The 18516-nt window shown below is 39.5% G+C and overlaps 1 protein-coding gene across 2 annotated transcripts in view; it reads left to right on the top strand.

The window, feature by feature from the left end:
- Nucleotides 1–18516, top strand: part of GLG1 (golgi glycoprotein 1) — an 81262-nt gene that overhangs the window by 14364 nt on the left and 48382 nt on the right. For both annotated transcript variants that reach the window (XM_088135853.1, XM_088135854.1), the window contains exons 2-3: nt 13233–13265; nt 14657–14743. In XM_088135853.1, the coding sequence (XP_087991979.1) occupies nt 13233–13265; nt 14657–14743 (120 nt within the window). The remainder of the gene's footprint in view (nt 1–13232; nt 13266–14656; nt 14744–18516) is intronic.

Raw genomic sequence — 18516 nt, 5'->3', positions numbered from 1 at the left:
GATCCTGAGGAGAGAGATGCAGATTGGTGCCTGGTTGATTCATTCATAAGAAGGAAGAATTTAAATGTAGTGAAAAGCTAGGGGTCGAGATGAAGTATCTTTCACATAAGTATTTTTCTACACTCTCTGCATGCTTCATTCAAATCCATTGAGTGCTGGCCCTTGTTATTACTTTTGGATTGTGATCTTTCAGCAAATACCTAAACTTTGATTGCAACTGAAGTGGACAGTATTTAGTACAGATCAACAATTATGGCTGTTTGTAGAAGGACTGAAGGCTGAATTGTATATGAGTGTCTGAGAATTATGCATGTACTTATTCTTGATATCATGGATGAGCTGTTGATGCCCTTTGGCTCTGAGGATGCTGAAAGCCTAGAAAACTGCTTTATCTGGTAAGATTATTGATCTGGCCAGCTCACTAGACTTATTACATTTGTATGGCTCCTGGGCATCCCTAATATAATTGTATTATTTATTGTACTTGTTATTTTATGAGGAAGTATTATTCTTTATATTGCTTTTTTGTTGTATTTATTATTCTTGCATTATTGTCTTGGATTGTAAAAGAAGACAGGTTATAATGTTTTTGAATTAGTTTTATATCCTGCTGATTAAGTCTACAGGGCTTGTAAAGAACTCACAACCAGATGGTCTTCAATATTGGCTAAAGATTAGGAAATTCTAACCCCAAATCTTCTGGTTCCTGTCAGAATTACATTAAAAACATAGAATTTCCTTTGATAAAAGTCACCTTGGGCCACACAAGCTGTTATACTGAGCATAACTAACAATGTGTCTGTTTTAGGCAGTGTTGCTTTACATTTTGAGTCAGGTTGTGATATTTTTCATACATTTGAGCTAAAGTGTGTCTCAGTTCATATTTTTAAATGTGCTGTATTAGTATGCTTGGATTGGATGTTTTTGTGTTAAAAGTTTCCAAAATTGTAACCAGTCTGAAATAAGCCACTGTTACTTCTTTTACAAGCTCTAACTGGTCCCCAAGGACTGATATTCAGGCCCGGCTGTCTGAAAGGACAACTGTCAGGCTTGCCACCCCCCGCTCCCCAATTCTCAGCACTTTGTGTTTCTGGGCTTGGCATCAGTTGCCGTACAAGCATTCCTTATGGTTTAATTATGCACAGAGACCTGTGGTGTCACTGCTACAGCAGCTAGCCAAAGGGCTTACGATTACAATTTAAATTCATCTTTCTTCACATTGCCCTAGGGTCCCAATATTTTGGCTTGTCATCACAGGGTTCTGTAAAGCAAGTTCCATTTCCCAGGACTACTAAGAATCATCGCTGAGTGAAAGATTAAAAAGCCATCATGGCCATGAAATTTTTGCAAGCCATACCACAAACGGCAGTAGGAAGCAACTCTGCAGAAAGAATAAGCTATTTCAGCTGGCAACAGTTGAACAAACCACAATGCAACAGAGAAGGGAAGGGAGAACCTCAAAGCCATTGAAGTTATGATTGAACTGAAAGTCTGTCTTTCCACTAATCTACAGATTGGACCATCTTCTTTTCTTTCTTCTGATTATTAATTTTTCAATTTTTGTTTAGAAAATATGTTAGAAGCTACTCTGTATTAAGTTTTTTTCCCCTTTAATGTATAATTTGGGTTGATGTGTTTGAGTTGTATTTTTAAATTTGATTTTTCTGTATTTATTTATGCAGTTTACATGCTACTCAGTTTCAAAGTAGAATTGAGTGGATCACAATAACACAAAAGTAAAATAGAAATTATTATTGTAATAATAAATGTATTATTATGAAAATCAGTATGATTACATTTTTTAAAAAGGCAACAAGGTACAATCTTTAAAAACAAAAGCCTGTCTAAAGTTACTGTGATATATGCAAGTAGGGAGCCTTGGTGCTCTCTGAGCTTGGCTGTTTGCTTGCAGACATTTCATTACCCAGCTAGATAACATCATCATATGGTTGAGTCTGTCCATGTGTTGTAGATGACTCCTGTTTTGCCTTCTTGGGCTATGGGGTCTTTTGGTTTACTTAAGCTGCTTTGGGGGCTTTAATTGGTTTGTGTACTACAGAGATGCCGTTTTCTAACAGACCGCCTATACATCATCTTCCAACAAAATGGATACCTGCGCAACTTTATCAAAAAGTGCCTGACCGCTGAACCCACTGAAGCACGACCAACACAAGCTATGAAGAGACTAACACTATCATACATCAAAAACGTATCAGAAACAACTAACAGACTATTATAACCACACGGCATCACCATAGCACACAAACCAACTAAAGCCCTCCAAAACATCTTAAGTAAATCCAAAGACCCAAGAAGAAAAAACAGGAGTCATCTACAACATATAATGTAAGGACTGTAACAGCCACTCTGTAGGACAGACAGGCAGAAGACTTCCAGAGCGCATCCATGAACACCAACTAGCAGTGAGAAGACACGAAAACTCCTTAATCTCAAAACACATGGATAGACTGAACCATAGTGTCAACTGAGAAACTGTGAACATCCTAGACCAAGCTAAATCCAAAAATGCTAGGGAATTCCTGGAAGCCTGGCATTCCGAAAAATCAGTAGACACATAGAGATAAACCATATTTACACACCATTCAAAAGAGATAATAGAAAAGCTAAGAAAGAAACAAAAAGATTAGAACATATCCTCTCCAGCAGCCTACACCCAGATAAGCAGGGATTAACACCAGACAAACAATCTAGCAGAAGACAATAACCTAACCAAGGAACCACCAAGGAGAAAACGGCACCCCAGCCAACACTGGCAGGTCAAGCAACTGTATATAGATGGGACAAACCCCACAGTCACTTGCTCTGATGATGTTACCTAGTTGGGTAATGAAATGTCTACAAGCAAACAGCCAAGCTCAGAGAGCACCAAGGGCTCCACAGTTCAATCCTGAGCTACATATATTCTCTTCTGTTGGAAGTATGATAGTTTTGCAGGTGTCCCCAAACTTAGGAAGAACAGCTGAAAACTCTTGTTCCCTTGTTCCAGCTAAACAGCTTGGAGTAGATGGGGTGGCTCTTGGGGGTTCTCTATCCCATATGGGAGAAAGCAATCCTTCAAATATCATCTGCAGTCATAACTGTAGGTCCTGAAACAAGTACGAGGACAGTGTAGTTGTTGCAACAGTAGGACGGAAGTTTCTGATAATCTGGCTCTATGTAGCATTTTGGATAACCTGAATTCTTGGATATTTTCCCAGAGGGATCTTGCTATGGACTCACTTCGTGTGAAGGTGGCTAGGATGTAAATGTGCTTGCAAACAGGTATTCAGGCCCCCACGAAGAAACAGTAATTGTTCCCCAGCAACCATGCAGAAAGATATTTTTCAATATATGAGAAGAAAGTTGGCTGTTCTTATTTCCTGCGGGCAAATGATTAACACAAAAGTGATCAATATTGACTTAGTTATACAGTTGAGTTAAATTGCAACTGATTGGTTCAGCTTTAGATGTAAAATTTAAACAACTGTATGCTCATCAACAGTAGCATTTTAGAAACCATAGTATTGGCATAAACTTTTTTTCTTTATCTTTAAAGAGTATAAGTTATCTAACCATCAGAGTGTTAATAAACTCCAGTCAACACTACATAAATACTACTGGACCCAAATAATATGATGTGTTTTATAATAATACAATAAAACAATATAATGAGAAAAAAATGCAACTGATAATGGAACAGAACTGAAAACATCTACAGGAGAGAGGGCCGTGTTCCATTATTTGGCCATTAACTCATTGCCCGGTGCCCGCTTGCAGAGTACCAGAGGGAGAAACTGGGCTGTGGTGAAAAACTTCAAACAGAAACACACTGGGGGAAAAGATGCCACTGAGCCAGAGAAGTGGTTGACTGCCCTTTGCTGGACATACTCAGGCAGAGGCTGGACAGCCATCTGTTGGGGATGCTTTGGTGTGGTTCCTGTGCTGAATGAAGGGTTGGATGTGATGGCCTCAGTGGTGCCTTCTAACATTGGCATTGTATTATTCTTTTTCCCCTTCTGGCCTTTTTTGGGGGGGGGGAGTTCTGAAAGAAAATGAAATGGCTTGTAATATTTCCTTTTACATGAAATTGTTAAGACATTGGTTTAGATATAAATGAGTATTTGTATACTTACCTCAGCATAGGAAACCAGTTTTTAGAAGTCCATGAAAATGATAAAATGTATTTTAAAATAAGGAACAAAAGAAACTGCTGAAAGTGATAGTGTTTCAGATTCAGTTAATGCTTCGTGTCTCATCATTTGTATTCTGAGCTTTCTTCCCCTTCATTTGTCAGCTTACTTCCTGTCTGTTTGACACAGTGGAGAACAAAACTAAAAATATATAACTTACAGTGTTCATGGTTTCTTCTCTTTTCCTTGATAACATTTTGTCTGCCTGCTTCTTCTGAAGGCAAAAATGAAGTGTTCCTTTCCTTACAATTCATCATCATATAAATTCTATCAGTAGATTTATAATTTTTGCTGAATTAAGCTAACCCTTTCATTTTAAGCAAGCCTAGTTATTTTATAAATGGAACACACATGCATTTCATTTCCCCATAAACCCCCTCAGAATGTGATTTTTCATTTCCTTCAAAATTCCCAGAAAAAATGGCTTCTGTATTCAAACAGAAATGAAACAGGTAACGCAAGCTGAAATTAGCTTTCCTGTGACAGTAAACTGTTACTTCAGTTTATCTTCCCAAGGTATTGATATTTATTTCCTTTAATACTTAAATACCCATCACAGCTTGCAGAACAAGATGCTGCAAGAGTTATTAGTTTAGTGCATTTTCATCTTGATAGCCAGGGAACTATTTTCTCCAAGAGCAGTTCAAGTTGATTAAAACAAGAGAGCTCCTCGTCTCAACTGCAAGACATGGAAGCAAGGGAACTGGAGGAAAAAGAAGAAAAAAAGAAAAAAAAAGTTTCCAAGCCCAGAAGAAGAGGGTGACTGAGGTGCTGGCATTTATATGCGTCCAGACAGGGCTGGTCTTCTCTTCATGTTCCATCTTTCTGATTGAGAGGGCCTCAATGTGGGTGAAGTCTGGGCCACCCTTCACTGCAGTCCTAGAGAAACCTGCAGTAGGAACTGAGTTCTTAATTTGCCAAAGCAAGTTGCAACCATCCTTGTCTGGCTATGTGGCACTCAGGTCTCTCCCATGCCAGGATATTTCTTTGAGGTGGGTGTAGTCATATAATGGCATGGTCTCTTGGAATATGGGTGGGTTGGATCCTTTAGCTCAAAGGCCAAAGTATAAGCCTTTGCAAACCCTGACTGGGAACAAGTATTTTGACGTAGGCCCCCTGATGAATCTGTGCCGCACATGTGAGGTGTCTTGTGAGAAAGAGAAAAATCCCATTGAATTCCAGCTTTTCAGAAGAACGTGGCTATGCTGGCATTTGGCATTATCTTGTGGGAAGAAGATTTAATTTAAACAAAATTGATTTAAATCATGGTTTAAAGCACTGCTCAGAAAAACTCAATGTTCATGATTTAAGTCACCGTCAGGAGGATTCTATTTAACCATCCATTTAGTAAAAGTATTCTTGCCTGATATAACCTTAATGCATATTAATTATTTCTCTGTGATAGATGTAGACTTCAGTTTTAGAAGGGGTGCGCACATTATGCAGCAATTGTTAGCTCAGATGTTTTGAGGTGATACTAGAATAATTTTATTTGGTACCAAAGCAGATACATGTTTGGCATATCATTAGGAGGCAAACTGGTTCTTCTAGCAATGGGGGAACTACCACTGTCATCACAAAAGAGGCTTTTACGTGTAGCATTAAGCTTTATTTTGATGAGTCTTTCTTCAACAAATAACTAAAACATGATTTAAACAACACACAAGCATTTCTCTTCTTAACCATGGCTGTACAGTTTTCTGAAACAATAAAAATTAGAGGCAATTCCAGTATAATCAGCATGTGAAACATACATAAAGTAGTGTTTGGCGTAAGAACACAATTTTGTCTGCAAAAATTTTTTTTTTAACTTTTCAGATCCTAAGTTATTTCCCAATTTAGAATTAATTAGTCCAAAGGAAGAAAAAAAAAATTTTCTTTGCATCTGCAAGAGGCTACTGCTGTTAGAAGCCAGATCATCTTTTCAATAGACTCCAAATTCAAGTGCTTAAGTGACAGGAACTTCGTTAAAATAATCCCACACGGGGTTCTCTTACAGTCTGCTGCTGTGAAGGTTTTCCATTCTATAATTAATGATGGACATTCAGTATAAGTTTCTCCAAGGCTGCAGGAAGAAATTATTCTTGCTCCTCTCCCCATCCTTTCCATTTATATAAATGTCATGTTGCTTGGATCTACTCCTCAAAACCTGTATTCACTGAGAATTGTTGTTTTTAGAGAGTGGGGTAAAGGCTAGACTCTCTGTGCTGTGCTCATACATGCACCTGCAGAATAGGCTAAATCAGCTCAGTTAACAAGCATATTCATAGAATGCATGTAGACGTTATGATTACCGTTTATTACATTCTGGTGCTAGGTTCATTTTCTGCACAATGCTTTAAGAAAATGGTAAAATCCAATTCAAATCATTAAAATTGGAGTTATTGATATACTTTAAAAAATCATCACTTTTTATCCATCTCTCTTGTGCCCTTGAAATTGAATTTTAAGGTAATTTCAATTATTCCCCTTGGTAAAAAGGAAGATTGAAATTATTCATGTATAGCCTGAATGATTACTGCCTCTTTTCTAAGGCTGCATACCATTTTGGGTGGGGAGGGGGGAAGGAGAGTATTTTTATTTAGGTTGGTTTTTTAACCGATTTAACTAAATATTTTCCGGTGATATCTTAAAAACTAATGTGATTATTGTAACATAAATATTTGAGAACTACTCAGGATAATCCTTCATGCAGATAGGCTCATGTCCTTAGGGCTTCTTGACACAATATGTTGTTTTTTAGATCCTGCAAGGCTTTTGTTCTTTTGGTGCATCAGATAATCATGCTTTTTTCTGAGAATTTATCATACTTATTTTTTTAAAAAAGTAAATTTGATAGTTTGCAAAAGTTCACTGAGCATGCTTTCTGGAGGATCCTGAAAGGAGGCAACAGCTTTTCCTTAATATTAGAAGGCAAAGTCGTCTTCAACCTGAATTTTGCTTATTTGTCAGTAAAGAAGGCACTGACCATTGCCTTTTTCCGGAATGTTTTTCAATTTTCCAGTCAAATTCCTCCTTTCTTCCCTTCCCCTTCCCATTTAAGGGTTAACCAGGTCTGACCCTGCTTAGCTTTTTCAGGGTTGGCTAAGTGTTGCTATCTATTGCAGCCCTGATAGGACTGGATGGAGAGTGTCTATATCGGTTTTCCTTTCCTAACTACAAGCAACTGAAATTGGTAGTGCTGGGCTAAATTGTAATGGATGATTTTTCAGTGGTACACCTGATTTAAGTGAATAGAGGCATGCATCTTTGGATAACAGCCCACTTTTTCAGCTGGTTTGATAGTGGGCCAAAAAATACTGATATCCTTTGGAAGATTTTCCTGAATATCTGATCTGTGAGTCGATATAAGAAAGATAAGGGCTTCAATTTAATATCAATTGTTTAAATGTCTCTCCAGGATTTAAAATACCCTTAATTTCAGTTGCTCTGTATTCTATATTTACCTATCTCATATGGTGCCATTAGCCCTTCAATCAAAAAGAGCAAACACTTGTCCCCCAAACCCTTTATGGTGCAGCACTGGAATACAGGTGAAACTCGAAAAATTAGAATATCGTGCAAATGTTCATTTATGTGAGTACGGCAACTCAAAAGGTGAAACCAAGATATGAGATAGACGCATTACATGCAAAGCGAGATATGTCAAGCCTTACTTTGGTATAATTGTGATGATTATGGTGTACAGCTTATGAAAACCCCAAATTCACAATCTCAGAAAATTAGAATATTACATGACATCAATAACACAAGGATTGGAAATAGAACAATATCGGACCTCTGCAAAGTATAAGCACGCATATGTACTCAGTACTTGGTTTGGGCCCCTTTTGCAGCAATGACTGCCGCAATGCGGCGTGGCATGGATGCTATCAGCCTGTGGCACTGCTGAGGTGTTATGGAAGACCAGGATGCTTCAATAGCGGCCTTCAGCTCTGCTGCATTGTTCGGTCTCATCTCCCTCATCTTTCTCTTGGCAATGCCCCATAGATTCTCTATGGGGTTCAGGTCAGGCGAGTTTGCTGGCCAATCAAGCACAGTAATCCCATGGTCACTGAACCAGGTTTTGGTACTTTTGGCAGTGTGGGCAGGTGCCAAGTCCTGCTGGAAAATGAAGTCAGCATCCCCATAAAGCTCGTCTGCGGAAGGAAGCATGAAGTGCTCCAAAATCTCCTGGTAGACGGCTTCGTTGACCCTGGACTTAATGAAGCACAGTGGACCAACACCAGCAGATGACATGGCTCCCCAAATCAACACAGACTGTGGAAACTTCACACTGGACTTCAAGCATCGTGCATTGTGTGCCTCTCCATTCTTCCTCCAGACTCTGGGTCCTTGGTTCCCAAATGAGATGCAAAAGTTGCTCTCATCAGAAAAGAGGACTTTGGACCACTGAGCAACAGACCAGTTCTTTTTTTCTGAAGCCCAGGTAAGACGCTTCTGACGTTGTTTGTTGTTCAGGAGCGGCTTGACAAGAGGAATACGACATTTGAGGCCCATGTCCAGGATCCGTCTGTGTGTAGTGGCTCTTGATGCACTAACTCCAGCCTCAGTCCACTCCTTGTGAAAGTCCCCAACACTTCTGAATGGCCTTTTCCTGGCAATCCTCTCCAGGCTGCGGTCATCCCTGCTGCTTGTGCACCTTTTTCTATCACACTTTTCCCTTCCACATAACCTTCTATTGATGTGCTTTGATACAGCACTTTGGGAACATCCAACTTCTTTTGCAATTACCTTTTGGGGCTTTCCCTCCTTATGGAGGGTGTCAATGATGGTTTTCTGCACAACTGTCAGGTCAGCAGTCTTTCCCATGCTTGTGATTCCTACTGAACCAGCCTGAGAGACCATTTAAAGGCTCAGGAACCCTTTGCAGGTGTTATGGATTCATTAGCTGATTAGAGTGGGACACTTTGAGCCTAGAATATTGAACCTTTTCACACTATTCTAATTTTCTGAGATTGTGAATTTGGGGTTTTCATAAGCTGTATGCCATAATCATCACAATTATACCAAAGTAAGGTTTGACATATCTCGCTTTGCATGTAATGCGTCTATCTCATATATTGGTTTCACCTTTTGAGTTGCCGTACTGACATAAATGAACATTTGCACGATATTCTAATTTTTCAAGTTTCACCTGTATATTAGGCAGTGCCTTGCCAAGATTGAATCTGCCTATTCGGTCCAGTCATTTAGAGACGGGCTGTTGTGCACCCTTCTTGTGAGGTTCATGAGGCACAGACTAGTGACATGCCTTCTCAGTGGTGGTCCCCTTTTTATGGAACACTCCTTCTCCAGAGGTAAGGATGGCCCATACTCTAGAGCCGTGTTTTCCAGCCTCAGCAACTTTAAAGTATGTGGCCTTCAACTCCCACAGTTCCCCAACATGCTGGCTGGGGAATTGTGGGAGTCGAAGGCCACACATGTCAATGTTGCTCAGGTTGGGAACCACTGCTCTAGAGATATTTCAAAAATAGACCAAAGGAGGCTATTGGCCCTTAGATTAGATGAATGGCACCTTTGATACATTAGAGAGTTTTTAAAATAAATGACTATCATTTATACTTGTTTTTAATCCATTTTTGGACAGTGTTTCGCCCTGCCCAGAGTCTGTTAGGATTGGAGTGGGCTATAAATATTGTAAAATAAATTAAATGCTTTATTCTCTTTGGGATGTCAGTTGAGCTTTAGCAACTTCTTTTTCTGTTAAGACATGAAGCACTGTTTAGCTTGCATAGTTTCAGTACTATGAAAGAAACGTGCTTTTCTAAGTATCTGGAAGGAGATACCACCATCTTTAACCATTTTAGAAAGCACTGAAGCCTATTATTACAGTGGACTATAAAGTGACCTAAATTACTAGCCTTGGATACTCTGGAAGTAGTGGCTATTTCAGGAAGCAGATTGGCTGCATCCTTGCTGGGATCCAGAGACATCCTTCATAGTGTGTTCTTATGAGTAGAGGGCAATTTTTATTGCAGTCCAAGGCTGCAGCAGCAGCAGCATACCCAGATATATATTTTAGTGCTTTTCATTCTTGCTACTTAGGACATCCTTTTTCCTAGATTATGCTTGGAAGCAGTTTGCTCTACAGTTCAAAACATGCATCAGTGATATAGGCTAATTTAGGATTAAAGCAGTTTGTAACTTTGTCTAGTTAAAACATCTAGACATCGGAATAGTTTTTTCCCTTGTGCCATTGCTCTGTTAAATACTACATGTCTGGACAGTGGCTTCTCCCTTTGAAAAAGTTATTTTACTGTGTAGTGTTATTGTTACTGTTTATTATTTTTCTGTTGCTATCCAAATGCACCGTTGATCTTGTGCACCGAAGACAGATTCCTTGTATATATTTTATACTTGGTCTTTAAAGTATTTTGAATTGTATTTGTATTGTATTGTATTGTATTGTAAATTAATATTAAGGTGATTAGGACCTTAATCCTAGCACCACAATCTGTATTGTGCAGACGATTATGAAATCTTCCTTTAGGACAAGTTCATAATTTTCCACACAATCCAGATTGAATGGCATACCTGGTGGCTATAAAAAACTTGGTCGTCATGTTCTTTCTGAAATGGAAATTTAGTGGGCATTTAGTAAGGCAGCCCTGGAGCCAGCAAGAGCCAGTTTTCAGACCAATCATGTATGCACAAGTTAGGCTAATTTCTAGATGCTTGGTTGCTGAAGCTTCTAACTGCTGCTGTGACTATCAGTTCTAAATATATTCCTCCATGACCTGCACTTAGTCTTCTGAGCAAGAACTTAGAACTAAATATGGGTAATTGATCTACTATTACCTTTATTGTAAGCTTTTGCAAGATGAGCTTTAAAATTGTTGCATAAATAGCATTATGTTGATACTGAAGTCATAGCTTGTCAGTCTTTGAAGAAGGCACAGGGTTGAATTTGTGAATTTGGGAAGGAGGGACTTGCCTTGCACTGGAAGAAAGAGATGTCTTTCAGAAGGTCTGTCAAAATTTAGAATGGCACTTTCTTTTGCTCACAAGCTGTGTTAAATAAGCCTGTGGCAAATTGTTTATGGAGAAGTGAACTTCTTTGCTGTTATAAATATCACATCCTGTTTGCTGGGATGAGGATCTTATTGAAAGACTATATAAAGCATGTCATACTTTCCTCCCTCGTGTTGATTTCAGAAAACTAAATGAAATCTGATCTTGCATCTATCTTTCCTCCAGAACTGTAGCCATTGTCCCAGATCAGAGGCCGTAGAGCAACTATGTGGATTCTAAGACTTACAGCAATTGTTAACAAATAAAAATGTTTAATGTAAACGAAAGGTGAAATTATTAAATACAAGCCTGGAGAAGACTAAAATTTAACTAGTTTTTGTCCTAGCCTTATTTCTTGGATTATGGCTCCTAGACCTTAGTCATCCAAAGGCTCTTTGGCCAGAAGAAGTTGTACACTCTTGTTTTAAATACTTTCTGTTGATGTAGTATGTAAATGGAGCTTGTATCCTGGTTAAGATAAAGAACTTGTATCCTGGTTAAGATAGGCTGATCACAGCAGTGCGCATTGGAGCATTAAACTAAAAAACAATCACCTTGTGCTTTTAAAAAAATATATTATGAACTCCATATGAAATGGAATGTTTTCTCCATCTCCTACTCACTTCCTCCCAAGAAACTGTTGGATAAAATGGTAGCAAATGGCTGCCTTGTAGGATGCCTGAAACTTTCAGAATTGTTGCTCTAAAACCTGTACACTGTTAAACTGGATTTCTTTAGAGGTTTTGGATTTAGCTCCCGCAATTCGAAATTGTTGACCGTCATGCTGATTGGACATGATGGATACTGGACTGCTCGTGCAGGGCCCATCTTGGTGGGAAGCCTCCTGTAAAGAGAAGTCCAAAGAGCAACTAGATCAGTGCAGGCTAAAAAGTTGGTTGTGCATCTGTAGTCTTTGTAGAACATGAGGCTGTTGGGTAGTAACAGGTGCACCAGGAAAAGCCCCAGTGTAGGTAGCATGAAAGGGAGGTGGTCTGGAAATCAAGGGAAACTGAGTGGATTCCTGAGCTAGTAATTTGGGTATGTATGGAACTCTTTGCTTCATCAGTATGTATGATGCCCTCCAGAAGTTTTAACAGCAACTTCATTTGTAATCCTTGTCCCATGGCCCATGTTGATAGGCAATTGATGGAGGTCGTAATCCGGCATTAAAATTATAGCATTTTTAGAGTGTCCTTTGCCCCAAGAATGTTCCTAGTTGACATAAGGAAAAAAATGTAATGGATATAAGAAAAATGAAGGATATCAAGGGGCAAATGTAAGCAAACATAGTTCTAAAATTTTAAACATGGTTAATTGATAGGCCTCATAAAAATATTTAAGGATGGTGAAGTGGTGGTACCCCAAATATTCCAGAAACCAAAGGCAAGTGAGAAAAGCCTGGGTATGTGTGCAGTGGAATCTCCTTGAAGTTGTTCCTTTTGGCCAATCAAATCTGGGGGGGAAGATCCTGTTCATCTTAAGATGCTCGTTGAATTGAGATCACTTCTAGCCTTTTGCTTAAGTCAGGTCAGAAGGGGATGGTGTAATGCTCCTGTCATTATGAGCTTTTCCCCTCACTGTGAAATAATTCATCATTGCAATTGTGACTGATGGCCAGGAAAAAAATGTGAAGTGTTCCACAATCTTAAAGAGTGATTGAACCTTCATTAGCAAAACCCTGCTGGCCTTTATTGGATAGAGCTCCAGCATGTCTAGGGTATATTGCTTTATGAAATAAGACTTGTGGAAAAGCAACCTAAGTGGAACATTCTGAAAAGAAACTTAGTTGCCGCCTTTGAATTGAGGCTAATCCCTTAGTGGTAGAGATTGATTAGACAAGATAAACCGGCATTTAATCTGCAGGCTGCTCACCTTTGCAGAGCGGTTTGCAAGGTTAGTCTGATCATGCACATTACTTTGAAACAATAGCATTTGCTTATTTGTGGGGAAGGAAAGCAGTGTATCCTGACCTTCTCTGAATTAATGCCATTTTCTTTTCTTTTCTTTTCTTTTCTTTTCTTTTCCTAGCCGGATAATGAAATCTCATCTGACTGCAACCACGTAAGTGTGCTTTTTGAAAAAAAAAGATTTGGCACATTCTGTTGAAAGAGCACTGAGCACGTTTGCTTTGGCCAAAGAGGGAGTTCATGGGATCCTGGACTAAGTCATCCAAATGGAAAAGGCTCACATTGTTTTACTTTTCTGTGGCTGCCTATGTAGGCAGTCAGAATTCTGTTTTTTCAGAAAATGCTTGCTTGAAAGGCATTTTCCTTGAAAGGCAAAACTCTCTCATGTACACACAGTTCTAATAGGAAATCTGTTTTTCAGAAGCAATCAATTGCTTTCCTTTAAGCTTCTAAGAAGAATCCAACCAAATAACTTTCCCTAAGTTTAGCACTTACTCAGATTGTGCTCTAAAACCATTTCTGTTCAATTACCTCATTGTTCACTCATTTCTCCTTTTGCTGTCCTAGTCTCTTGCTCCTCTTTGCAACCAGTTCACCTCTGGTCTGTGCTAGATGCTTCTTGGAAGAGGCTCATTTAAAAAAACAACAGCTTTCTCACAGGGGGCATATATAGACTGCAAAGTGCAATTCTAGCAGTGTTTCAATTGCATGCCATCTTAATTATTCCCCTGGTGGTTTCAATGAACTTCAGAAAAGTAAGGTTGGTGGGTGACTGGAACTTCAGCTGGCACTCCACTTACAGTGCACCCAGCTTCCTTGAATAGAGAACTAAAGCAAAACAGGCACATACACACCTTGGAAAGGCTAGAGAAGGCTGCATTGTGGCAAAAATAATGTCTCTTTCAAGAGGACGGAGTAACAGCTGTCATCACATAATGCTGAGCTTCTGGTACAAGGGAAAGGAGAGCCAGTCTCTATGTGGCTGTGTTGTTAGTTTGCTGTGAGTTTTAATTAGTAGATTCACATGTCCAATTCCCCCTACTTGCATCTATTTTATCCCTGGTTGTGCTCCTAAAAGTTCCATGCTAATTGTCGCCTATTTGCCTGCAACAGTTATTCAGTGGCTTATAATAGTAGCACCTCTTAAAGAAAGCATATAAACAAATAAGAAAGGATATGTATGTATGTATACACACACATAGACACTCTTTGGTGCCGGTGTGCTCTTTGAACAGGGTGGTAAGATGGAATAGCTGTAAAATGAAATGTAAATTTCATTTAACTTCTGATCTACATACAACCATATACTTAAATATCGGATTTGTGGATTTTCCTAATAATGAGGCAAACATGAATGTGCTGTGCAGAAAATGTGTTGACTGGGATTTTTGTTTGTATATATTTACATCTCAAAGTCTTGATATCGCAGGAAAAATGTTGTTAGATAAGTGTTAGATCAAACTGAGTCATTGCTTTAAACAAGATCCCAAAGCAGCATTTTTTAGAAGTTAAGTTTTATCTTTTTGTTTCTTTTCTTCCCTCTAGCTGTTGTGGAACTACAAGTTCAACCTGACTACAGATCCAAAATTTGAATCAGTGGCTAGAGAAGTTTGCAAAACCACTATATCAGAGGTAATTTGATTTTGGAGGGGGTGGGCATAGGCTGGAATCTTACCATGTTTTTCTGCAAAACAGATACTAAAATAAATATAAAGATGAAAGCACTGAATTATTCTTCCAAAAAGTATACCCCCTCTTTATAAATATTTTCTAAATTGATTTTGTTTCTTTTCTGTGGAATTTGAAACATGTTTAAAAAACCTGCTAATCTCTATTCTAGATTTAGTCCATGTTTTTGCTAATTATGAAAAACATGAGAGCAATACATTAAAAAGTAATAGTGACTTGAAGCCCATTTCTCAAACTGTTTCAGGATCCTCATCATTAAATACAGTGCACTTATTTCTTGTCCAACCCTATCACCAGCAAATGCAATTAATGTTAGCATTTGGAATGGAGGGAATGGGAGTTGTGCAATTCATTTATTGTTTTAGGAGGGGTCAGGGTAGTGCAAAGATTGGGAACCTCTGCTTTAAGATGTACTGTACTTTTTCTTGGATTAGTTCCATTTGCAGCCTGAAAATGGTCATGGGTGGAATCCAGTGCCCAGTTTAATAGCACAACCTCTTCCAATAGCAGGACCAATGTGGGTGGTAGATACTTCCTCTCCCCTGCAGCTTCAAAATCTGAGCCAAAGAATTGCAGGATCCTCCTTAACTAACAGAGGGTTAAACACAGACTGCAGGGAAGAGGGAAGAAACTGAAATCTGCTCCTGTTAGTATTCCATCTGCAGGCTGCCCCTTTCTCTCCTTGTCCTTATCTGGATTGATAATGTCTATTTAAATGTTAGAGATAATGAGTGCTTGCTAAGAAAATGTTCTGATGACTTTAGAGGAGGCAGTTGTGAGATCATGTTTTTTAAAATATCTCCATGGACCATACCAGGTTTTCCAGCTGTCACTGTTTACAAACTGCCCTTCTTTCACATGGTGCTTGAGTAGATAACTGGGAACATCTGGTGCTGTGCCACTGATAATACAGGAACTCTCTGCTGATTTTGATCTGTTTTTAATTTTGGAATTGCAATTAGCTTGAGTAATCTGGGGTGGGGAAAGCAGGGAACCTCTCCTGAAAGGAGAAATGGAATCAGTGCAAAGTTTCTAATTGTCTGGATCAGGCAGAAGGATGTGGTGCTGTTGACCATAGTATAATGGAATCTGGGAGGTGTGGGGCAGTTTCTCAGTTCGGCACCTATCATATATGTTAGGGTTGCAGTTAGGTTGACTAAGGCTGCCTCAGTGCTTTTCTTCTGATCTGAAGGCTTGTTTTCAAAAAAGTGATACAAATACGTATCATTTACCTGTGAATGCTGTAGGGCTCCATCTCATCTCTTAGCATCTGCATGAAAATGCTGGGAAGGTTTCTAGGATGATCAGTAGACCAATGACAGGTCTGTTTCTGCTGTTTGCCTGGCACTAATGTAGTAGTGAATGCTCTGAATCAGTGTGTGGATTTGGTCTGGGCCCTGATTTAGAAACCACTTCCAGAAAAGGTGATAATGCTCTTCATAGGTGGTATGGCTGGTTGCTGGAACTGGTCATCAGACCTTTTCTTTATGGGCTTAAGTGCTCTTTAAGGTTTTGGAGCATTGTTAGATCCAGTCTGATTAATGGTCAAAGTAGCATTTACCACCCTCTCTTATGCGCACAAGCATTCTTTCTTCTGCCCCAGGGTGGATCTTGATGGAGTTATCCAAACTTTAGCAAAGTCCAGAATGGATTACTGTAGTGTCCCCTAAACAGTGGGGTTTTTGTGGAAAGTACTCACATAACAAACAGTTGGTTCAGAATAGAACAGCTCAGGTATTTAACAACTGGCAGTCAAAGAATTGTGCTTCACCTGTATTGACACTACTTTGGCTTCTTGCGCAATTCAGAATGGCTGCTTCTGATCCATAAATCCCTAAACAGTTGTGAAGTAGTTTATGAAGGGCTGTGTCCCCCCCCCCCCCGTCCAAAATCTTTGGAAGCCACCTTCTTTGGAGGGACAATATTTCTGTCGTGGAGTTTGGCCCATGAATGTGGTCTCTGGGATATTTTATCGGTTACAGAATGTCTTTTATCAGGATGCATCTAGGGGAATTTCCAAAAAGGCTCTGAACTTGATTTGGTTTTATGATTGGGATTGCAAGTATCTATGGATAACTGTGTAAATTATATATTACACACACACACAATACATTATAATGTATAACATATATAAGATGTATATTTCACAAAAATGAGTATGATTATTATTAATTTCTATTTTTGTACATAACTTCACTAATTTGCTTTTAGGACAATTCAGAACATAAATTAGTCAAATTATAACTAAAGAAACAAAATGAAAACATGGGGACAAACAAGCAGTTAGCAGCTAGTAAAACAACATAAAATGCAACAAAATAAGAGAGCAGATAAATAGTGTGAAGCTGTATAAAGCAAATCCACTATTTATGGGAAAGCTTCACCACAGTTGGAAAGGAAAGAATATTCCCTGGACACATACAATAGTCCATAAATCACTAATTATATTTTTAGTCCTCCCAATAATGAGTCTCCAGACTTTGGAGTGCAAAATAGTGGACAGGTTTTGGAGCATGCATAAAGTAGATTGTTAAGGATTAGGTTGTCTGTGCAATGTACCTGTATTTGCTCTTCCTGAACCTCTCCTAGCTAGGGCACATCTTGCTGTCTCAGCTTAGTTGTGAAGCTCCGCATGGTTTCCTTGGATGGATGGATGGCATCTTTGGATGACTGGCTCAGCTGGAGGGAGTTGTTTTTTTTGCCCCATGTGGCTACTCCTGGCTTTACATGGTGCTAACAGGTTACTTCTCTGCTAGCATATGGGTGCCAGATGGTGTGGCAGACCACCCAGTATGGTATGAAATCCATGCAACTTGCAGAAGCAAATGTCCTGTGAATAAGTGGCAAGTCCCACCTGGCAGGCTGCCTGCCTCCTCATCAGTGCTGGCTATGTAAGACGAGCTGCTGCTGTGCATATCCAGCAAGGAGGGGATCCAACTTGTGCTTTGTAACTCTGATTCCCATGATGTTCCTGACCTTGGCTTGACCCTAACCTTAACTTCAGTTCTCTTCTCTGCATTCCAAGACTTCACAGTGCTCTCTAACCTTGAACTGCTCAACCTTGCTTACACCTCTCCTTCAGCTTTCAGCAAACGTGGTGTGCAAACATACATCTTGCAATCTCCTTCCCAGTAACTCCATTTTTTTTCCTTGTCTTGGGCTCTTCACCTTGCCTATACAAACACCCTACTGTTCATGCTGCTAGCCTCTGACCTAAGCACACTCCCACGGTGTCCTTGATTCTAGCTCCTCAGGAAGCCTTGCACCCAGAAGCACACACTGCACCTGCCCCCTGCCTGCCACATGCTCTGGGGTTTGTCCCCTCTCCTGAACCAGAACATAAAATGTGGTATCAGAGGCCACAGAAAGATCCAAGAGGGCAGACTGTCCTCATCCAGGTCCCAGCAAAAGTCATATACAAGAGTGCTGTTTTCATCCCATGCCCAGGTATGAACCCTGACTGAAAAAAGTCCAGATATTCTGCTTCTTCCACGTTGTTCCTGTAACCACAGTCTCAGTAATCTTCCTCCATAGTGCTGGTTGTCAAAGGTTATGAGGAGGCTGGGAAAGGATTGGAAGAGAGAATAATCATAAACAATCAAGAGACAGAGGGTGGGTCAGTCAACATCTTATCTCATTAATTTAGACCAGGTGACAAGAAAGCTGGGAAGGAGTATTTCAGATCATTCGAAGAAACTCCATCTGAATGAACTCAG

Source organism: Python bivittatus, unplaced genomic scaffold (genome assembly GCF_059951505.1).
Source record: "Python bivittatus isolate LINGU-HERP-01145 unplaced genomic scaffold, Pbiv_v1 ctg000190_np1212, whole genome shotgun sequence".
Classification (NCBI taxonomy): Eukaryota; Metazoa; Chordata; class Lepidosauria; order Squamata; family Pythonidae; genus Python; species Python bivittatus.
This window is presented reverse-complemented; position numbering and strand designations above follow the sequence as displayed.